The sequence below is a fragment of the Macrosteles quadrilineatus genome, unplaced genomic scaffold (genome assembly GCF_028750875.1).
Source record: "Macrosteles quadrilineatus isolate MER2022 unplaced genomic scaffold, UCM_ALF_1.0 Scaffold_8__2_contigs__length_117827958, whole genome shotgun sequence".
Classification (NCBI taxonomy): domain Eukaryota; kingdom Metazoa; phylum Arthropoda; class Insecta; order Hemiptera; family Cicadellidae; genus Macrosteles; species Macrosteles quadrilineatus.
In genome coordinates this window covers 48801252-48825692 of record NW_026542601.1, presented here as the reverse complement: position 1 = coordinate 48825692, position 24441 = coordinate 48801252, and the positions used below count along the sequence as shown (strand labels likewise).

Here is a 24441-nt window from a genome sequence, read left to right as displayed (position 1 = left end):
AAAGTAGCTTCAAGAAACTACATTATACTTCTTTTGCGTTATAATGTTTGGAAGAACCCATTACATTGAATTTAAGCTAGAAGACAATGGCATTATTTACAATAATCTTATGAGTACAAAATAATTTTACCAGCAATGAAAGCAGCAAAACTCTATGATACCTCTAACGTTACTCATAGTGATGGGTTGGTACCTCACGTCAAATGTCAGTTCCGCCGGTTCTTGGCAAAAGAACCGGAACCACAGAAAACATACTACTATAACCCAGAATGCCAACCGCATGGTAAAAAGCATTAAGTGTTTTGAGAGAGCTTTGCCTGTCAATCGCAGGCAGCGCCACCAGCGTTGCTATGCTGAGTGCATGGCAACGCTGGCAGTGCTTTTTCCAGCAGATTGGGGGTTTTAGGGAGCTGTGGAAACCCTTCCTAACGTATACATAGCTATTATTTCTGTGGTCCAACAATCTCACCTCATGTATTCCTCTTTGTTCTCCTCGTCTACTCTGACTTTGTCTCCCCCCTCCTTCAGCTCATGATGTATCACTTGGCCCAGCACCTCAAAGTCGACACTGAAGAACAACTCGAGTCCGCACTCGTCAATGTTGTTGTCCCGGATCCACACCAACGAGTTGTAGAACTCCGGGTCTATCGATTCTATGTCCTTCATCGTCAACTTCTTGTTTAACATTTTCTTGTAAAAAGGCATCGTGAACCCGGAGTAAATAAACCTCCCGTGGTATAACGCCTGAGGAAATAATTGCAATTAATCAACTGAAATTAAAGAAAGATAGCCTATATAATATTTTATCCTTTCTGGGATGCAGAAGTATTAAGGGTATAAAGCCAAATAGTTACTGGATGGTTATTTTACGCTTAAAAAAGTTATGTAAAAATATATTTTTTGTTCCACTCTCACACCTTAGGATGAACGATAGCCTGGAACTGTTTATCACATTCCTTCAGGGTTAAGCCTATGGGGCTGTGGCATTAGCACTTAGAGAATCTATTGGTGTTTAGTGGGTTTTGAACACAGGACCTCAAGGAGCGAAGTCCTTTGAATCTACCACTAGCCCAGCTCACTCCTCTTACGTAAAAATGCTTTTAAAACTATATTCTTATAATCCACAGCTAACACTTGAACTTTTACTGAATTCTTACTCTGCTTACCTAGCTATTTTTCTAATGTGAAAACAGTCATTTGGAAACTGTTTTAGGCTATGGATTTTTTTAAATCAGTAGGCCACAGTAAAATGCCATATTTGAGTGGCAAACTGTCCAGTAAGTTTGATATTTACAGATAAGAGGATAGTAATGATGCTAAATTAAATTTTACAAGTTAAAAACCAGTACATGTCATCAAAAACCTACTCACCATTGCGATAAATCTACCGATGAATTTAAAATACAACAGATGGTCTGGGTTGACGTATGAGGCTGGGTTGATTTGTAAACTATAGTTGTTCTTGTTGGCATATTCAAAAAGGCAATACATGGGATTGAGCACCTCGTGTGAGAGGAGGAAGAACCATTCTCTGCAACAAACCGGCACAATATTGTTAATTCACCAGGAAGAAGTTCTGTTTGTGATTGTGCAATTTTCAATCTGGTGGCATCAACATGACAACTTCAATTTGAAGTTGATTGTTTGTAACATAACCTAGAAAGTGGTGAGTTTAGTAAAGACCAATAATAGGCTATACCAGGCTACAGTGAAATGTGTTTTAATTTTAAATTAAGAAAGAGTTTAAATTGGGATTTTACTTCAAGATAATAGGCCTACTACGTGTTTGTTTGACTTTTTTAGTCGGTCAGAGACGAGTGACTTATATCATTCTTATAAATGTAATGAGTGAAGAGGATAGCCCAAGTACCACTAACCTTCAACAATTTAAGGCAGCACTTCATTCCAAGTGATTATTTTAAAATACCTGAATGCATATTGATGTTTTTAACTTAAGATAACTTAAATGTAGTTATTAAGTAATTTGTTTTATAAATTAATTTCTTTATACAAATTCTATTTCTTTTAATTGAATTGACATTATTTTTAAAAATTATTAAAAGTTATGGTAGTAGACCTAGGTTGATTATAATGTAAGTGAGTAGGAAGAGAAGGTAAATATTAATAAAATAATAATAAGTATAAATAAAACACACAATAACAAGTGATGTGTAAATTGAATGCTGCAGCCAACAAGTAGGCATAGGCTAGACCAAATTTTTCTATTAGGCCTAATAATAGTAATTAGTAACTATATAAATTAGAAAATTTGGTGTACACTTAAATGTAAAAAGCTATTAAAAACTACATATTTAGGGCCCAGGCCTACTTTACGCGCAACTACTCGACTTGAATTGAAAAATCACTACTCGCCCACCCCTAATAAAATATAATTAAAAATAAAAGTCTTAAATACTGGAAGTTGACAGTGTGATTTAAGCAGCTATCATTCCAAAAATTGTACACAGCTTTGTTGGTTAAACTAAATTCCAACGACAAATACTCATATCATAACAGAGAGCCCCTTACTTGCATCATTGACTATTGGATACTGAAGTAGACATCCCATTCATATGGACCAGCTGTCGCCAATTTTTTTATTAAAATAGAACCTAGTTGTAGATAATGACATAGTTGATGGGTCATAACAGTTTCTATAAGTCGTTCCATCAATTTGACTTGGTAAACAAGTTGGTGTATTCGACAGAAACCAGTAATTTACATCAGCACAATCTGTTGGTGGCTCACATCAACTACAACGGTTTTAGTTAAAAAACAGGTGACTACTTTAACATGGGGATGGAATATATAGTTGTATAAGTAGTCAAATCTTGTGCCCAATTGGTTCGCTCTTAGCATGGTTTCAACGGCAATCTGTACATAACTGTAGCAACTTAAACAAACACCCATTTTCTATACAAATACCCATTTGTGTAGTTTTGTTTGATACGTATGTATATTATTGGAACATTCCACTATTCTTCATACTATTACTGTGGTATAGGTACTAATTTTGGAAAAAAAATGTTGCCGATTTCCAGTGAATATCTAGTGGGATTTATTGATCATTTATTGAATATCAAGTGCGGGTCTTATTTACCATCTAATTTACTATCTAAATCTATCTATCTAAATCTTATTTACTAATAGTCAGTAAACCACCAAGACATTACCTCGAGACCCCTCCATAATCCAGTCCCTCCTCCCCTCTAAAGATGATGTAGAGCCGTCGTCTGAGTTCGTACGCAGGCAATCGCATGATCTGGTGGTATGAGTCGTCAAACAGCGTCTGTCTAGTGACTGTGATCTTGATGTGTGACGGAAGTACGTTACTCTGACACAGGTACCTGAACTGACTGAGCTTCCAGCGGAACGATCGTTCGTAAGCCCTTGGCACTCCGTACACGCCCTTTGGGCTGCGACAACACAACATCAATAGAACCACAACTACCTCGTAACTGATCATTTCAAGTTTTCACATTTTTAAAGTTCATAAATGCGAAGGACGATTATTTGTTTAGGTAAAGTGAACTTTTTTTAACGCTAAGTGTTTTGACTGTACTATGTTTTGGGGGAGAATAGAATTCCTTCTGTTTTCAAGTGGCCTTAATATCTACATTTACCTAAACACCCTACGTATCTAACCTAACCTCCTTATTCTTCCACATATGGATTACATTAGCCTATATATAATACTTAACCTAAAAACAATAAGCTATACAAAATCAGTGAAATTAAAACTAAACACTACAACTATACTTACTGGAAAGCCTCCAAGCTAGTCTGACTTTAGTCTTTCGTTCTAGTGACGGTGTCTACAAATAATTGAGATGTGTATTTTCCATATATACAGGGAGGTCTGGACCAAGCGTTAAACTTTTTTTCGGGTGGTAGAGCAACACAAGCGTGACTCAAATCCACAATTCAAAAAAAATTTATACCATACACCTACTTACAGAAACATTATTTTGTTTTTTTAGAAAAACCTGTATACTTACACAACATTTTAAAATTCCTCTAGTATTTTCACACATTTTTATAACTTTGACATTACCATCATATTCTCCTTTAAATTCTATGTAAGAATAGACGGCTTTTGGTGAGCCCAAAGCTTCAGAATTGCTATTTAAATTGTTTAGAACTAAGAAATTTAGATTTTTCCAAAAAAAGGTTAAAAATAAGCCTACAGACACTTTTTTTTAGAAAAATACTTGAGATTAGCAAATGGCTACAATAACTGCTCTAAAATCTTAGGTTTCAAAAGATATGATGAGGCATTTAATTTGCTTCCTTTTAAGTACAGCTATTCCAGTTATAACTGTGGAAAAAATGGTTTAAGGAAAACAGAAACATACTATAACAAACCAAAAAGACACACATGATAGTTTTTATTATTATAGAAACAGCATGAGGCTGCAACAAAATTTGTATCTAGACAAGTTCAAAACAAATTCCAAATATTGGATTGATAACCAAACTAAAATGCAAGTTCATTTTAATTTATCTTCAAAATGTCCTCCATTCTCTCTGATGCAAACTCTAGCTCTCTTCCGCAAAGAAATCTATGGGGTTTAGATTAGTAAATCTTGCGGGCCAGGGCACTGGACCTCCTCGGCCTATCCACTTGGGATAGTTAGCACTTTGCCAATCTCGAATGTCATTCATAAACTACACCTTGTCTTGTGAAAAGAGCTTCATCTAACCACAAAATCGTCAAGATATCATTTATCAACACGACGGAGCACCTTCTCATTTTACGAATGACATTTGAGATTGGCTGAGTGCTAACTATCCCAAGTGGATAGGCCGAGGAAGTCCAGTGCCCTGGCCCGCAAGATCTCCTGATCTGAACCTCATAGATTTCTTTGCGGAAGAGAGCTAGAGTCTGCATCAGAGAGAATGGAGGACATTTTGAAAATAAATTAAAATGAATTTGCATTTTGGTCTGGTTATCAATCCAATACTTGGAATTTGTTTTGAACTTGTCTAGATACAAATTTTGTTGCAGCCTCATGCTGTTTCTATAATAATAAAATCTATCATTTGTGTCTTTTTGGTTTGTTATGGTGTGTTTTTGTTTTCCTTAAACCATGTTTTCCACAGTTATAACTGGAATAGCTGTACTTAAAAGGGAGCAAATCAAATGCCTCATCATATCTTTTAAAACCTAAGATTTTAGAGCAGTTTTTGTAGCCATTTGCTAATCTCTAGTACTTTTCTTAAAAAAGTGTCTGTAGGCTTATTTTTAACCTTTTTTTGGGAAAATCTAAATTTCTTAGTTCTAATCAATTTAAATTGTAATTCTGAAGCTTTTGGCTCACCAAAAGCTGTTTTTTCTTACATAGAATTTAATGGAGAATATGATGGTAGTGTCAAAGTTATAAAAATGTATGAAAATACTAGAGGAATTTTAAAATGTTGTGTAAATGTACCGGTTTTCTAAAAAAATCAAAATAATGTTTCTGCAAGTTGCAACCTGCTAGGTTTACACTAACTACAACACTATGCTGTGAGCTGTTTGTAACTTACCCTTTAGGAGCACCAGGTCTGGGGTCCTGGAAGGTGGTTGTTCTCGTATTGTGGTCCACAAAATACCTGATACCGTCCTCAGTGAGTCGTATCTCCCAGCCAGGCGGCAGCGGAGGCTCATCAGGTGCCACCTCCAACCTGCAGACAAACACTGTGTAAATACAAATGTTAAAACAACCTACGAGATAATTAAATTGTGTTGTCTGCATGACAGTAGTCTCCTTAAAAGGTTCTTTTATTGTTTTTTCATGGTGTTACCAAACGGCTTTTTCAAGTAAATAAATGAACTATTAACACATTTTTTATAAAAATATTCTATATTTTGGCTTAACAGTTCAACAATAACAAAAACAAATAATGTGTTTATCACTCATATCAGAGGGTCTTGGAAAAATCAAAAATATATAATTCATAGGGAAGTAAAAAACTAAATATTGAAAAAGTGAAAAAAATTGTTAAGAAAATTTTGTATATACTATTTCAAATTTAGACCAGATGGTGTTTTAGATTAAAGTATTAACTAGTGAACCTGTTGCTCAAATTCGAGCAATTGCGAAGCATTACATGAGTTATTTTCAAACGAATAACAATCATAATTTCCGATGACTTTATAAAAGTCGACTCAAAGATTATGGAAATACTCACGATGTACACAACAGTTAGATATAATCAAAATTGTTTGTAAATATCTTATCTTTTTTCAAAAGCTGATCTTGTTTTTTAGAGTTTTCTCCAAATGTTTCCCACTCATAGCCGCATTAGGTTCTCTATAATAATGATTATAAATTAAGAAAAAAAAAACATTATTTCTATTTCTTCCACTTGGTTGTGTTCTATGACTTTCTTATGTTTCCATTGTTTACAAATCGGCTCTTTCAATGATTGCTCAAGAAATGTAGCACAGTGTTAATTCAGTTTTATTTTTAGTAGGCCTACATCAAATTGTCCAGGATTACTCACATTTTTCATTGTAATAACTACACCAATCCAAGTATCGTCTACAGATGCAATACGCCAAAGAATATCATCTACGTGCAACACGCCTACATGCAATCTCCAAGAAGTGGCAAAAAAGGCAGAAACTAACTCTGACAATAGACATAAGTTAACTTCATAAGAAATAATTTTAAGAGTTACTGTAATATTAGGATTTTCCACTGATTTGGCAATAGAACATTATATTGCAAAACATGACACGATGCAGAAGAAAATCGATTTTAAAATCAGAAAAAAAACCATTGCAAATACTTCATTTTGACCAATTCAGTAAATCACAATTTAAATATTAACAGCTGTTTCATTAAAAATTCGTGTAAAATTATACATATGGTCATAATGTAAACAAATCTGCTCAGGGGACTTTAAAGGCCTCTGGGGCAGAGCCCCAAGGAAATTTACCTCGTTTCTCTTTTGATGGCTCATCTACAGACCAAGACCTTTCTTCAGAGACCCCTACCAAGTTTCTACGCCCAGCCGTTTTTGAAATTTGCTGTGACAAAAACCCGATTTTCCCCCACAAGAATAACATGGGATGGGAATTTAAAGGCCACTGGGGCAGAGCCCCAAGGGAATTTACCACGTTTCTCTTTTGATGGCTCATCTACAGACCAAGCCCTTTCTTTAGACACCTCTACCGAGTTTCTATGCCCAGCCGTTCTCTCAAATTAGCTGTCACAAAGAAAAACAGTTTCAAATTAATATATAGATTGATGAGCTTGCTCAATATGTCTTCATTTTTTGTCTTAGGCATCTTTGGCTAATTCTTTTAACACTATACATCTAGCTTTTCATAATCAATCCCAAAACTCGTCACATGACTGGTAAGTTTCTGTCACACTCGATACCAAAATACTCTCGATACCAGCGGTATCGAGGTATAGTCGATACTTACCTGTTTTGGGTTCGATACCGATACTGACACTGAACCACTGAACGGTACGAATCGGTGCGGATTAAGTCAGTTCAGAGCGGGTAAATTGCTGTTACGAATCCTAGCTGTTAGAGTGCCTACTTATTAGAGACAACCTCATTGGCTAGTTTTCAACTCCAGGGATGATATTTGGTTTGGTTGATCACCACTGCGGCATATTGCTGCGCACTATTGGCCTTGCAATTTGATAGACACAACCTCATTGGCTAGTTTGCCACTTAGAGACGATGTTCGGCCAATCACGTGTCATGTTATAGCGACGTGGATACTAGGTTTGGTTGATCACCACTGCAAGCGCTAGTGTCCTTGGCATTTTATAATAGACACAATCTCATTGGCTCACCTACTGCCCTGCGACGACAATCAACCAATCACAAGCTATGTTTTAGCGACATTGAAACTTGTATTGTTGTTGAACGCCGCACCGAGTGCTAGTGTATTTACTAACTTATTAGAACCTTTCTCATTGGCTGGTTTTGGATCGGAGGAAGACGATAAACCAATTACGGTTAGCATTTTAGAGATGCAGTAGTCCCGTTATGCACGATCGAGGTGTTGCAGTTACAGTGTATGTCGTACGATCCATCCGTATGTTGACTGTTGAGGTTATGTTATTGTTATTTCACATTGGAATTGAATTTCTTTTGATTTTAGTTAATGAATGATATAGTTTTTTATTTAATATGAGTAGGTTTAAGCGTAAATGTTATATGTGGGCCTTTTTTAATATTATTAGTGAAAGTAGTGGATGTGGCAAAATGTAATCTGTGCAAAAAGATATTTCTCGTGGGGGTAAGTCTTGTGTGACTTCTAACCTCATTAAACATCTGAAACTTCACCATTATGTGAATTTTTCAGAGGAAATTGAACAAATCAACAGTCGTGGAAGAAAATATAGGCCTAGACCACGATATTCAATTCAATTCAAAACTACTTTATTCATCTCTTGTACAAAATACATTGAATAGTGTCAACAGTTCAGCTGCAAGTAGGCCTAATATTTATTAAATACATTTCTAACACAAGAAAATAAAACAAAATTTCACAAACTTACATTTTTTTTATAAATTGTAAAAAAAAATACATATCCTAAATTAGTTTTTGACCTCAAAGACTATTCAACTCTTCAAAAGAAAAAATAGCCTTGCTGATGAGAAATCTTTTTAATTTATTTTTAAATATTGTTTTGGAGTTCTCTGATTTAATTTCGATTGGGGGATTATTATAAAATTTTGATCCCGCATATATGGATTTTTTCTCAAAAAGTTTTAGACTATGGTGGCCAATTGCAAGGTTTTCCCGATTTCTGGTTAAATAATTATGACTATCCCCAACTCGTTCCAAATCATGAAGTCTGTCCTTTACTGATAAAATTGTTTCAAAAACGTACATTCCGTAAATTGTCATTATATTTTCTGATTTAAAATGTTCTTTATTAACAGAAAATTCAAAATCTAAATTGCAGATGATTCTAATAGCTTTCATCTGCTTTTTTAGAATAGAATTTAAATTGTTATCACTAGTTGCATCTGCACCATAAAGTGAAATCCCAAAAGATATACTTGAGTGGATATATGAAAAATACATAACTTTTAGAGTTTGTTTTTCACATAAGGGTTTCAATCTAGATAAAGCATATAATCCTGATGTGATTTTGGCAAGTAACTTTTCAACGTGACTGTTCCATTTCAAATTTTTATCCATTTCCAATCCCAAGAATTGAATGTTGTCCTTACTTAAAATCTCTGTGTTCTCGAGTTTGATGATTGGCTTATTTTGATCCCCTAATTCTCGAGTTTGAAAACTGATATAGTGATGACGATCCATAAATGTGTATAGGCCTACATATACAAAAATGTGTATGTATGAACAAAGATATTCTGGTTATTTACTGTTGACAATAAATATGTTCATATTAAAATTATTGTTTTATTTTATTCCAGCTGTTATTTTGATAGGTATCGGAAGTATCGGTATCATTGAGAGGACTTTGGTTGTATCGGTATCGACAATTTTTGGTATCGGCCCATCTCTAATTAATACTCAATATCTGCAACTTTACTACTATTTCTATTAAATGTTACCCCAAGACCTAAAGCAACTATGCCTCAGGAATCTTGCCTTATTTCCTATTCCTAACTTGTGATACAAAATTCAAACTTTGGTGAAATTTTATTTGTGTGACACATCAAACAGACTAAAGCTTAGAATAAAATAAAAACTCCAGCAGCTACCTGTTTGCATCCTACAATCTACCAGACAGGTGACTTACCCTTGTGTCCTGGGGTCCTCCCACTGAGTAGTTCTGTTCTTGTGGTTGACAAAGTACACTCTGCCGTCAGGATGTACTCTCTTCTGCCTGTCCTTGGGCAACGGTCCCAGAGCATCCTACAATCTACCAAACAGGTGACTTACCATTGTGTCCTGGGATCCTCCCACTGGGTGGTTATGTTCTTGTGGTTGACAAAGTACACTCTGCCGTCAGGTTGTACTCTCTTCTCCCAGTCCTTGGGCAACGGTCCCAGAGCATCCTACAATCTACCAGACAGGTGACTTACCCTTGTGTCCTGGGGTCCTCCCACTGAGTGGTTCTGTTCTTGTGGTTGACAAAGTACACTCTGCCGTCAGGTTGTACTCTCTTCTCCCAGTCCTTGGGCAACGGTCCCAGAGCATCCTACAATCTACCAGACAGGTGACTTACCCTTGTGTCCTGGGGTCCTCCCACTGAGTGGTTCTGTTATTGTGGTTGACAAAGTACACTCTGCCGTCAGGTTGTACTCTCTTCTCCCAGTCCTTGGGCAACGGTCCCAGAGCATCCTACAATCTACCAGACAGGTGACTTACCCTTGTGTCCTGGGGTCCTCCCACTGAGTGGTTCTGTTATTGTGGTTGACAAAGTACACTCTGCCGTCAGGTTGTACTCTCTTCTCCCAGTCCTTGGGCAACGGTCCCAGAGCAACCTACAATCTACCAGACAGGTGACTTACCCTTGTGTCCTGGGGTCCTCCCACTGAGTGGTTCTGTTCTTGTGGTTGACAAAGTACACTCTGCCGTCAGGTTGTACTCTCTTCTCCCAGTCTTTGGGCAACGGTCCCAGAGCATCCTACAATCTACCAGACAGGTGACTTACCCTTGTGTCCTGGGGTCCTCCCACTGAGTGGTTCTGTTCTTGTGGTTGACAAAGTACACTCTGCCGTCAGGTTGTACTCTCTTCTCCCAGTCCTTGGGCAACGGTCCCAGAGCATCCTCCTCCTCCACCTTGGCGGCCGCACCAGAGTTGACAGCTGGGCTCGGCTGCTGCTGACAAAACAAACAAACATGTATAACGCAACTGATTTTGATCGGTAAAAGTTAGTCTTGATTTAAAATTTGAAAAAGTCGGAGTAGCTCGTTTTAAACCCTAGTAAAATTTGTAAACGTTGATAACCTATTGTGAAAATCAGTCTTTACTAAAATTTGACTTTATATTTTACTTAGTATCTTAATATAACGAACCTACACTAATGAAAAATAATCAGTTTTTAAAAATTGAAATAGGGATACTGTATTTTGTTTCAAAAATAAAACAATGAAGTAGTGTAATTTAAAATAAGGTACCTATGGTACCGGAACCGAGAATCGATTTTGGTTAGGAACCGGTACCAACATTGAAAAAGTGGTACCGACCAATCACTAGTTTTTAATTCAGTTGGTTCAAGCTTTGTTACTGTTTAGGAAAGGAAAACTAAAAAGGCTGATTCAACATGTACTTAAAAGACAAAGCTAAGCCTTTTATAATGTTTATGTAGCTTGTGTATTGCCTATTGTACCTGAGGGTAGAGGAACCTCTGATTGCCTTGCTGTACCACATGTGCCCGTTCTCCCTGCCATTGCTGGTAATGCTGTAGCCTCTCAGTGTTGGGCCGCTGCCATGTTGTTGTGCGAGTGTTGTGGTCCACATAGTATATCCTACCTGTAGAAACACAACACTTTAGTTAGAAGAGGTCGTTATTTTTTATCACAATAGGATAAATAATACTATTACTGAGATGTGACCTTTGTAAAAGATTTCTAAGAATACCATATCATTTTGTAACATAGTCTGGGCTGTTTGAACGAGCAAGAGAAATAACACGGATCGCAGCGTGATTCCTATTAACAAAGAGCATAACAAAATAATATAGGCATTGTAGGCCTACTATGGTAATATATTTTTTTTTAAGAGGTCGGCGGCCTCTTTAAACTTTGAATTTGCCCGTCTACATAGAATAACCGCCCGTGCGAGGATTGTATACAGCAAAGCAAGGAGTGAGCCAGTACAGTACAAAGGTGATCTGTACTGATAAAAATGTTTTCGGAAGTGACCAGGATCCAAACCCACGACACTGCTGCCTTGGGCCTGGAGTCTGCGACGCTACCGACTGAGCCACCGACTCACTTTACTAGATCACTAGGAATGCCATACTTTTTTGTGTCTTCAGTGTTAGCAATGGTCTATCAGGTACCATACGCTAACTAATATTTTCCCTTTGTTATAATAATAGATGTCCTGGCCTAGAGTCTTTCCTTAAAAAATATCTTTTGCAAAAAGCTAGATTCATAAAAATGAAACCAATAAATCTTTTTTAGTTCATCTAGTTCCCAAGAAAAAATGTTCTCTATTAAACTAGTTGTGCACCTTTTCTTGAGGTTAATTTTTTCCACATTCTTTCTACTTCCTATCTCTAAGAGCGAGCGGGTTTAGTAGTAAAGCACAGGGCTTCAGTCCCAGAGTCTCCATGTTCAAACATTTTTACCACCAAGACTGATGTACAAATAATATGATAAAATAAAATACCCCCGCCGCAGCAAACCTGCTGACTAAGCGAATTTCCAGTTCCCTGAATTGATTTTCAATTAAATGTATTTAATTAACGTTAGGTTTTCTGAGTACATAGGCTTGCTGCTACAGGGAGAGTAAAAAGTGTATTTTTTATTAAAAATATTAATAACTTAGTATAAAATAAATAAATTTACCAAGTTTGATCCATATATCCATAAACAAGCAAACTACAACATTTTACAATATTTGACAATATTTCCCATAAGAATAACATGGGAATTTTAAAATAAAATTTTCTTTAAAATTTCCCCGTAACCAATAATTGTACAAAAATACTTTGAATTACTAAATTATTATTATTATTTTTTAAGCTCTTTGAAAAGGTCTGGAGAGAAATTTAGAGGGTCAAAAATTAGAAAAACCAATTTTTACCCCATAAACCCCCCCCCCCCCGTAAAACCCCGTTCCCATGGTCTGATCATGCTGGTGAACGCAAACTCGTTCAAGTTTATCCCGCCTTACACCTTAAAACCAAATTTCATCAAAATTTGAAAAAAATCTTAAGTTAGGACACATATATATATTAAAAAATCTATATATACAAATTTGAACGAATGTTGTTTTTGGCCTCTGGGACATCACAATGAAAAAGTAAAGCGGTCCCGGGCCTAGGTCTTACCATACCACCTATGGTAATAGCTACTTCCCTATAGGGAAATTCGCTAAAAGGTAATAAAAAAGATGCGTAGCCTATCATATTATTCTCCATGTTCAAAATCAGCCAATTATCAATGAATTTTAGCCATGTGATGATGCCACGACTCTCTAGCGACAAGCTTCAAGCAACATGTAAAACAGTTTCAGGCTAAAAGACATCCTACCTCTAGAGTCTCTCCGTATCTCCCAGCCGGGGGGCAGCGGCTGGGGTCTCTCCCATGAGGTACTTCTACTGTTGTGGTCAACGTAGTAGCGTCGTCCGTACACATCATATCTCATCTCCCACCTGACAACAGTTACGTAAACTTGCAAACACTCAAACTTCTACAGTTTCCTTGTAAATAAATCACTTAACACTATCTGCTAGTCCTTTCTATGCATTGAAAAAATTGTCAAACATCTAGGCCTACTAAATAATTTTGTGTTTTGAAATCGAAAAGTAAAGACTATTACTTCTGATAACCAAAAATCACAAAGAAAAAATTTATTCTGCCAACACTTGAATGAAATTTAGTAATTATTTTGACTATAGCATAAAAATAAAAATATTAGTTTAAATGTCAATAAATTGTATTGTTTTGAACTTTTTTGATGAGTGGATTTTGCATATCATAATCGAGACAATAATTATATTATAGTATGTAGATAAAATTTTTTCAACTGTTGCAACACATGGTTGAACATGAAATAATTGTTTAAAAGCATTTCTATCTATTTTTGAACTTTTGAGAAAATCGTAAGCCGCATACCTATCGACCCCATACTCAAATGAAAGGTCTTGATGTGAAACTACCCCACAAAATATCAGTTTTTCGATAAACCCTCTCCTAAAGGCAAGATTGTCAATAAATGTCATGCATTTTAAATCATATTTTAAATATTCGAGATACATCAGCTGTTATATTTGTTTTTGTTTTAGTTAGTTTGTTTACTTTTTCATGAGCTAACCTTTTAATTTTTACCATACATTTCTATAGGGTGAGGCAATGAGAACGCCACAATTTGTTTTAGCTGTCACATGTTAATTGTTGCAACAACGAATGATCAGCTGTGCTTATAATGTCAATTAAACTATGCCATTTTTAACCGACTTCCCCACTACCAACAAAAGGAGGAGGTTCTCAATTTGTTTGTGGCGATGTTTTTTTTTTTCTATGTATGTTCACCAATTTCTCTGTGATTCTTTTACCGATCAGTGTGGTTCCACCACCAGAATAACCAGGAGAGTTTCTATTTGGTACCTTATATATTATGTTTAAGTATAATATTTGTTTCAGTGAAAAATTCTGAAAACCTTAAATATTCAACATTTATTTTGTTTACATTTGTGCAGATTGTTTACATTTGTGCAGAGAAGGCAATAAATAATAATAACATTCCTACAGCTGTTAGTTGAAACCATTTAAATGAAGCTACAGACAATTCTTCATGAAACAGTTGCTTCATATTGATCAATAAACTATTTCTTGCCATGGAGCCTTAATGAATTACATTGAGAAAAATGCATTTTGTTTTGGTTACTATAAAAAATGTATTTTAACTTTTGACCTGATTTGTGTATATTCTGTGTTTAGTATTGAATATTCTGACTTACAAAAACATATATGTTTCAGTGAATAGCTGTATGATATTGACAAATAAAGGTGTATTGTGAAAACCGAAGCATTCATAAAACAGGTCTAAATATAAATCAAATGCAATTATTCCTTACACGACCTAAGAAGTGTGACAGTGCATAATCATCAATTGTCTTAAAAGTTTAAAATATTTTAATTACTAAACATGCATTTGCAGATGTGGAATGTTTATTGATATTCTCTACCCAGTTACTATATCATATAAATACTATTATGCCTGCTTCGGAAAGTCCTAGAGAAAGATGATTTGCAATTTCGACTAGGCTATATCTTGATCAAACAAAACCACCTACATGGCTTGCACCACTTTTAGCTGAACCAATCTTTCATATATATATTTCATTTGCAGATGTGGAATGTTTATTAATATTCTCTACCCAGTTACTATAACATATCAATACTATTATGCCTGCTTCGGAAAGTCCTAGAGGAAGATGATTTGCAATGTCGACTAGGCTATATCTTGAGCAAACAAAAACCCCCTACATGACTTACACCACTTTTAGCTGAACCAATCTTTCATATAATATTTTCCAAAGGTACTATACGAAAGGTACTATGGTGTTAACGACCAATTTTCCACTTTTGAGAGATTTTTTAGTGCTGGTAGCTGAGGAATAACTTTCATATTGTTCCAAAAGGCATGAGACGTTACTGTATTTATTTTTATAATGTAGAAGTACACCGATTGCAGGAAACGATGATGTCTGACATTTAAATTTATCTAGAAAAGACAATTAGTTTTTCATTAGGCCTAATGTAATGGACAACTCTTTCTTTCTTAAGGAATATCTAAAGATGTTTATTTCCATACCCATTGATTATGTAACCTGAACAGGTGACTCAAGCAGTTTTAAAATAATGATTGTTCGGTGGAACTTTTGATTGTTTCAAACAGTTTTGCTTATCAAAAATCCTCAAGTAATTAATATATAAAAAATTATACAGTCACTAAAAATCATGAAATAATTTATTTTTGTAAAAAAATACAACCGACTTCAAACGCTCTAAAAAGAATGAAATAATTTCAATAAAGTAAACTTTTGTATTAGGCAAGCTCACGTATTTCAAGTCGGCGCGGCTCAAACTGCAAATATGATTGAAATTAAATATTGTGTGTGAAAATCAATAAATTTTAGCTGGATAACATAAATATATAAAAAACATACTGAACTGTTTTGTTTATATATTAAAGGAAATATTTTCTTGTATTTTATGTTTACTCCAGAATAAATGCATTATGAACACACACAAATGTTCTATATGAATAGGAAAATAATTTAGTTTGATATTATGATAGGGAAAAGAAGCTAGTTTAGTATTAAAACGTTACTTTTCCAAGTTAGAAACATTTAAATGCGTTATAATCTTTTTAAAGATACTCGTTAATACCACTATAATGCCGATCTCTGATTACGGTAATAAAATAACACTTAACGCATAACTATGAAAAAGACATGCAGATTAACACCTTTAGTTATAGATAGTCACCTGCAATGTGGACACCCTCTTTCAATTTTGTATCAAAAATCATCATAGAGCCGCGCCGACTTAAAATACGTGAGCTTGCCTAATACAAAAGTTTACTTTATTGAAATTATTTCATTCTTTTTAGAGCGTTTGAAGTCGGTTGTATTTTTTTACAAAAATAAACTACAGTAAATATTATGCCTGAGGCTATTAAGACTGAGATTTTGATGTGGAAACCTATTTTAAAAATAGTGATTTTTGTGCAAAACCCAGAGATTGTTTGGACCACATTCCATCCTTGGTCAACATGGCGCTGTTCCAGATTGGAAAACAATGGTGAAATGGGTAAAATTATTTAGGATAAACGCTTAAAGAGAAGTGGCAGTACGTTTTTCTGATACTATGAGATAAGTGTTCAAACCCTTAACACGTTTGCAACCGCAATAGTACAAAATTTTTCATTCATATAGACCAGCATGTAATCGAGGGTAGCCTAGGCAAGGTTAGGTCGATGACCTGTGGTCAGGCCTTGCTTGCTATGAAGCGTGCTGGAGGTTTGTTTTGTAAACACCGAGGGCTTTGCACTCCGTAGCTATTGGGTTGAATAAATAGGCCACCTGAGGTAGAGAAAGGGGTCAGTCGCCCAGGGCAGGGTGACCAGAAGAGTTGGGTGAGTATTGGTTGCTCTATCTTAGGGTTAGGCTCTTTAGTCACGAGTCTTTGTAAGGGGAAACTTTGTTTTACTGGGATTATAAGTTAATTAGGATTTGTGTTTTTTTAATAAGGGAAATTCTTTTGGGTCAGAAATTTTGTTTGATTAAATTACGAGGAAGTAGATTCCTCTATAGGGATTTTCTAGCTGCCTCCAGGACGTTTCCTAGCAGCCATTCATTAGTGGGGTTGTTGTCAATAATGGTTTTATTGTTGTATAGGATAGTTGATTGATTTAAGATAATAAAAGGTTCAGTACTTTGAATTAAATATGGTCCTCTCATTTAACAGCCACCCAGCTCATAACTAGAGTTATATAAAGTTAAAGATCTGGTTTTCACTAAAGCTACGCTCCCATGTGTATATGCAGGATAACCTGTGAAGAGTGAGGGGGTTTTCTGCATATCACAAGCGATGCACATATGCGACAGCCCGTTTCTACCCATAGACTGTCGTTGCATATATGCAATATTACAAAAGGTTATCAAAAATATAAAAAAACAAGAATATATTATTTACAAACACAATTGCAGCGTATTACAAAGTAAATTATCACTGTTTTAACAGGTTTTCTCCCGTGGTCTGCGTGTACTGTTAACAAAGTGACAGCCGATCTATGTGAGATTATATTGAATACCTCGGTCCGTGGCAATGATCGCGACGTCGCATATATGCGACGCTCGGTAGCGAACGTGTTAAATTCTGTTTCAATTGTTTACTTATTAGTTAGTATTATATATTTAAAAACACAGCAATTAGAATTTATTGATTTTGAAAGCAAATGTTGTGTATATAATAATTAAGTGACACAAGAACTAGAGAAATTGGAAGGAGCTTTATGTGCCCGACTGGGAAAAAAAAACATTTACCTTGTAACATGGACATTGATAAAATTAATTTACATCAAGAACAAGCGCTTAATAATCCAGCAGTTTGCATTGGATGAGGCGGTAAAGAATGCGTTCTCTCCCCGTGGTGAGGCACGGGCAGAACAACCAGTTTGATTAAAGATTTTTAAACTGAACACAAACATGCACATGCACAACCAAAAACAAATGTTAAAATGTTGGAAAAAACACTTTCACCATAATAGGAGAAAGTAAGAAAGTGTGGCCCGCAGACCACTGATGTAGGTACTCACCCAGCAGGTAGTGGCTCCTCCTGAGCATTAGTCTCCCCGTTGGCGGGGGCAGCCTCAGTGGTGGAGCTAGGCGGGGGCGGGGGACCAGCACCATTCTGTATTGAAGGCACAACAGACTGGGGAGCTGCATTGGACATCACACTCCTCACTGTAACAGTTGGCCCATTACACATTTGTCCCAATTTTTTTTTATTTTTTTTTAATAAAAAATAAGTAAGGTAAAGGTTTTAATAAAGAATCTATATATATAATACGCTAAGCCGATTTTTGTAAACAGAACTCCTTCCACATTTTTGAACCGATTTTAATTCTTAAGGCGTCAAAAAATGGCCCTGATCTGTAGTTTTGCAAAGTGTTTTTCATTTTTTGAAATCTTTATTAGTTTGGGCAGGATCTTCCATCAAAGTTGAGTTTTCTCCCACAAGATTAACAATCGTCAGCGATCGTGGCAAAATCATGAATATTTTCTGCGGCCGTGTGGACGTCATCGTCGTCTCCCATGGTCACGGAAGCGTCATCATAGTCTTCCGATTGGGGCAAATACGGGTTTTACAATTGCAATCTTCTACCGGGGCTAAAATAAAAACCCGGCTTTTTCCCGGTTTTGAAATGAAATATACTAAATGAAATATTACATGTCACAAAAAATTTCACAAATCCAGCGTTAGCTGGTGAAACAGGTGATATTGTCAGAGATCTTAAACACTACAAAATAAGGGTCCGCGGAATTGGCTAACTCTGGAACTCGCTAACCCCATGTTAAACGCCCTATCTTCAAATTTGGTCGATGAGAGGAACTCGCTAACTTGTTCGGTTTCGGAATTGGCTAACTCCGGAAACCGCTAACCCGCTCTAGAGCCGGGTTAGCGAATTCCGTCCTCGTACGGAAGTCGCTAACTCGGTCCCTCGGCGGAACTCGCTAACTCCCAATCAGAAGCCTCGCGGGCCGTCCAATGGGAGCCAAGCACGAATATTTTTGGCCAGTGTTGCCGAAAGTGTAGTACCTATATCGTATCGGTACCATAATGTCGTATCCTACGATTAATTAGGAGTAAGAGCAACGTAGACGATAAAATCAATATATTTATAAGTATGTTTAACATTGTTCTTATGATTATTAGGGTGGAAAATGCATTATAGTCTTACCATAGACTAACCAACACAAGTAAACTTTACATCCCATTGTAAACTTTGAAGCTCGTTTTTCGTGTCTAGTTCATGTCCGGTGACACTGATCGCTAGTGTCAACAAAATTGTGTTTCTTTTATTTTATAGTTAACTTCATGATTTGTTCTTTACTGTTTGGTTATATAACTAGGGGACGTGTTATTAGTTGTGATTAGAACGTTTTATTTGGTTAAACGAGGTTTTAAATTACTGAAAACAAGAAACAATTGTAAACAAAACACGACCTCTAAAGACAGTGCACCGGACAGAACTAACAATAAAACTGTCTTCAGCTGATCCATAAGGATGAAAAATGTACTAATATAAGGGAGTATGTTTTATACGTGGGTTTCTTACTTAAATTGTAGCATAGATAAAAATGCACATTTAATGTGGATCTATTACATGTTATGAAATGTCTATTTTCGTAGTCCGCCATTTGTTTCTATTATTCAAATAAATACTATTTTGTGAACTTCTGCAAATAAAATTATTGAGTTCGTATTTTATATACTGGGCTTGTAACCTTGAATCATAAATCATAATACAATTTACACGCTAAACGTCATAACAGAATTACATTGTAGTGGTAATGTATTTTTAAATAGAGCTATTGAATTTAAATAAAATGTATAGATACATTATAAAGTGGTAATGTATTCATGGATTGCATTAAAAATTAGTCCATGCATAAATACAACTTGTAAATTTCTTTTATCGTAGGCTATTAGTGTAGAACCCGGGTCATCCTCTTAATTGTTTTGAATTAATATTAATTTTACGTCTTTCAGTAGGCCTATACTTTTTTAAAGTCTGGAGTTTTTCTCCAGGCTGGTTCTAAATGGACCCAGGCGTTCTTGTTTGTTACAATTCTTATGAATGGTGGCTATAGTTAAAATATTTGATCTTATCCAAAACAAAGCTATTGTCTATTGTGAAGCTCAGTACCGGGGAACGGTGAACCGAGCAATGGCTTGGTATACTGTAGTTTATATCGATTGTGAAAGCAATATAAAGGAAACCCAACACTCAAATCGAGAAAATCCGGCAATTCGTTTATTAAGAATCGTGAATTAAAATAACCCTGTCACGTTTTATTATATGAATATTATATCTTCTCCTATTTTTTACTAGTGGTGCTTAGGTGTACAATCTAAAAACGGGGTTGAAACATGTAACATTATTGCTAAAAAAATTCAACACATTTTAGAATTAGGCAACTATTTACTAGTAGGCAAACAATGCTTTGGTTCAAACTATTAGGCCTGGATAAAAACTTAGTCTATGTCATCATATTTGTACACGTAAGTTGGACGGTTCAACGACGAACATTTAATTTAAAATCTATAAATTAGTTATGAAAGTTACGATGGTTGATGACTGTATTAATTAATGGTTTTGGTTTATTACGCCATTACGATTAAATCTGTTTTCCGTGTTTGAGAACTTGTGTGTATTTTAGCTTGATTTCGTAGAGGTTTAATTATTGAGTACCAATTAAACTGAATTTTCAATATTTTTCATATTCTATTATTTTCTTGATGGCATTTATATTTAAGATCGAAATCATAAACATTTAACTGGTCATTGTACAGTTAAATAAAGAAAAACACTTTTTCTTGATTTTTTATTGTATTTGAATTACTTTGGGCTAGTTATCTGTTAAAAGTGGAATTGATAACAAAAAACAATAACATTTACTGTATCTTCATTGACACTGACATTTTGAAATACGGCAGTGTACGATTATTTGGTCGTACAAGGTTGGCAACGCTCCGTGCAGTGGGCGCGGCCGGGTTAGCGACTTCCAGAGTTAGCGAATTCTGCCGGGAGACAAAATCGAGTTAGCGGGTTCCGGAGTTAGCCAATTCCTGACTGAGACGGTTAGCCAGTTCCAGAGTTAGCCAGTTCCGACACACGACCGAGTTAGCGAGTTCCTGAGTTAGCCAATTCCTACGTCTCCAAAATAAAACTAAAATCTACATAGCTTAAGCTAAAATACATTTACTTATCATTCCAATAATCAGAAATCAAATAATAATTTTTCTGTAAAAGGTATTGTTTGAAATCATTTTTAAATTTTGAAATACTGTTAATTTCTTTGAAATTAGTGGGTAGACTGTTGTAAAGCCTTAATCCGATATAATAAGGAGATTTTTCATATAAACATAGGCAATGTCTTGGATATTGAAAATATTTTGAGCGTGTAGGATACGGATGACTGATTTGTTTATCAGGTACAGTAGAACCTCGCTAATCTGACCTCTGATGGCCATTCTACCACAATTTAAAATGGGGATGCCATAAGGGGGTATATCGGGTCCAGACTTGTTTATTGCAACACTATAACAACGCAGTTGGTCAACTCACCAGAGGGTACAGGCCGTGTAGGAAGCTCTGGCAGTACCACCGAGCCCTGGGTAGCCGAGGGCTGGGTGTTCTCCGTTCCAGGGGGGCGACTGCGAGCTCTCACACCTCCGTTTAGCACACTGCGGTTGGTCGTGTCAGTGTTGGTGGGGGCTACAATACAGTAGACATACAACATATAAGTTACAATTGGAATGAAAAATAGACAGGACAGGGATCAAATCTCAGAATGTTTAGGGATTTTAGTTTGTATATGGAAAAAGTCAAAACCCTTGGCTTTACCAATGCTGGAATTTAACTAGATAGGCCTAACATTACAATAATGCTTTGATTATCCTATCTGTGTTATACTAACCTCTGAAATTGTGAGGTATTAGTTTTAGTGTTCTGCATTGAACACAGTTCATAAACTCCTCAATCCTGCATACGTCTCTGTTAAGTCTAAGTTATTATTAGTTGTCGCTTTTTTCTACAGAGTGTCCACCAGGCCAACCAGAAAAAATTCATGAGTAATTACAGGTAGTTCTGGTCGTACTTTTCATACTTAACATTCCAACGCACTTTTGCGCCAACTCCCACAATGTTGTTTTAGCCAAACACAGTTCGCTATTTTAGTTATCGGAAATAATGAGAGAAACAACATTCTTAGAGTTAAAGAAACAAAATTTACGATTACTTTATTTCCTGACACAAGTATGCAATTTTTATACAGGGTGAGTTTGAAATGAGATCCCCCCCTAATTTTGTCTACATTTCTTAAGATATCAACTCCGGACTACGTCAGATAATTGTAGAGTAGTAAGTAGTTCATTTTGACTGGGTTTAAATTTTTAACGGCCTACTTGGATCCGCCATATTGGATACAAAGTTATTTTTTCAAATGTGAAGATAGGGTTGTGACCCACCGTTTCAAACTAAATTTTTACGCTGAATATGATGCTGCAATCCGTTTTTTAAAAATATTGATCCATTCTAAAATTATGAGAACTTTTTATAACTTTATTTTTAGCGATGGGCTAAAAATATTTAAAGTTAACATTAACATTACATTGTGCATTTACAAACTAAGGCCATAATCTCAAAATAGTGCTACATAAAGATAAGTGGACACCACCATTCATTGTGGACCTATTTTTACTTGGTTATGACGGATGTATTTTTGTCAGCCGCCATATTGGATCCGCCATTTTGTAATGTGATAAATTATTTTAAATATGAAGGTGGTTTTGTGACCCATCATTTGGTACTACTTTTTTATGCTGAACTCAATGCCGCAATCCGTTTTTCATTGTCATATTTGGTTTTTAAAATATTGACATTTTAAATAAAATGATTGTAATATTTTATCAAGAAAGCTTGATAACAAAAAACGGATTACGGCATTAAGTTCAGCATAAAAAAGTAGTTCTAAATGATGGGTCACAACACCACCTTCATTTTTAGCGAATTTCCCATATGGGGAATAAGCTATTACCGTAGTACTCATGGTAAGACCTGGACCCGGGACCGATTTATTTCTTCATTTTGAGGTGCCTAGAGGCCAAAAACACCATCCGTTCAAATTCATATATATGTGTGTCAGTTAGTACGATAACTCGAGCAAAAATGATCCAATTTTGATGAAATTTGGTACAAACGTGTAAACCTACATTTATTCGAACGACTTCGCGAACCAGCATGATTGGACTATGGGATCGGGGGTTTATGGGGGGTTTTATGGGGTAAAAATAGGTTTTTTCCGTTTTTGGCCCTAAAAACACAAAATTTTACAATTTCTTTTCACACCATTTTGTAGAGCATAAAAAACAAATAATTTAGTATATTGATGCGTTATTGTGCGCCTAATGGTTTTGGAGAAAATTAAAAAAAAACTGTAAATTTAAAATCCCCATGTTATTCTTATGGAGAATAAGTCAACTGTTGTAGTTTGCTTGTTTATGAACATATTTTGATTGAATTTGGAAAATACATTAATTTCTTACTAAACTATTAACATTAAAAAACCACCTTTTTACCCTCCCTGTGGCAGCAAACCTAAGTACTCGTTAAACTAATTCTATTTAAATAGGGAATAAATATGATATTTTTAAGGAGGCGTTTTAGTGTGAATCCTATCAGGCTAATGGAAATTCGCTTAGTCTGCAGGTTTGCTGAAGCGGGGGTATTAAAATAATTTATCACATTTCAAAATGGTGGATCCAAGATGGCGGCTGAAAATAAATACATCCGTTCACCACGTGAAAATAGGTCAACAATGAATGGTGGTGTCCACTTATCTTTATCTAGTACTATTTTGAGATTATGGCCTTAGTTTGTAAATGAACAATGTTATAATGGGCTAAAAATAAAGTTATAAAAAGTTCTCATAACTTTTGAATAGATCAATATTTTTAAAAAACGGATTGCAGCATCGTATTCAGCATAAAAATTTAGTTTGAAACGGTGGGTCACAACCCTACCTTTACATTTGAAAAAATAACTTTGTATCCAATATGGCGGATCCAAGATGGAAGCCAAAAATTTAAACCCAGTCAAAATGAAGTACTTACTACTCTACAATGATCTGACTTGGTTCGGAGTTGATATCTTAAGAAATGTAGGAAAAAGTAGGGGGGATCTCATTTCAAACTCACCCTGTATATTACTGATTTTACAAAATTTTCTGTAAGGATTACTACACAAACCCCTGTCTTTATGTACTTTCATATAGTATGCAATTTTGGAGTTATGGGTTGTTTTTCAAGTGGCCTACATAAATCATTAATGCAGGTAGGCCTATTACAAAAATTTCACATAGCCGATTTCACATAGTAAGCGATAACTGCAAAATCCTGAATATCTCCCTCACTAACGGAAACATCACCACTGTCTTCCGTGATTGTGACAAAATCCTGGTATCTTTCCGGGGGAACAGAAACATTATAATCGTCTCCCGCAATCCCAGAAAAGTTATCATCATCTTCCGCGAGTC

The 24441-nt window shown here is 35.6% G+C and overlaps 1 protein-coding gene across 1 annotated transcript in view; it reads right to left on the bottom strand.

Annotated features, from left to right (window-relative positions):
- LOC128999457 (E3 ubiquitin-protein ligase Su(dx)-like) overlaps positions 1 to 24441 on the bottom strand; it is a 47168-nt gene that overhangs the window by 15537 nt on the left and 7190 nt on the right. Inside the window, exons 6-14 of the mRNA XM_054425992.1 lie at positions 21474 to 21623; positions 17937 to 18084; positions 13142 to 13263; positions 11269 to 11411; positions 10590 to 10759; positions 5530 to 5667; positions 3174 to 3416; positions 1372 to 1531; positions 470 to 744 (exon numbers count right to left, since the gene is read on the bottom strand). Coding sequence (XP_054281967.1) covers positions 470 to 744; positions 1372 to 1531; positions 3174 to 3416; positions 5530 to 5667; positions 10590 to 10759; positions 11269 to 11411; positions 13142 to 13263; positions 17937 to 18084; positions 21474 to 21623 — 1549 coding nt within the window. The remainder of the gene's footprint in view (positions 1 to 469; positions 745 to 1371; positions 1532 to 3173; positions 3417 to 5529; positions 5668 to 10589; positions 10760 to 11268; positions 11412 to 13141; positions 13264 to 17936; positions 18085 to 21473; positions 21624 to 24441) is intronic.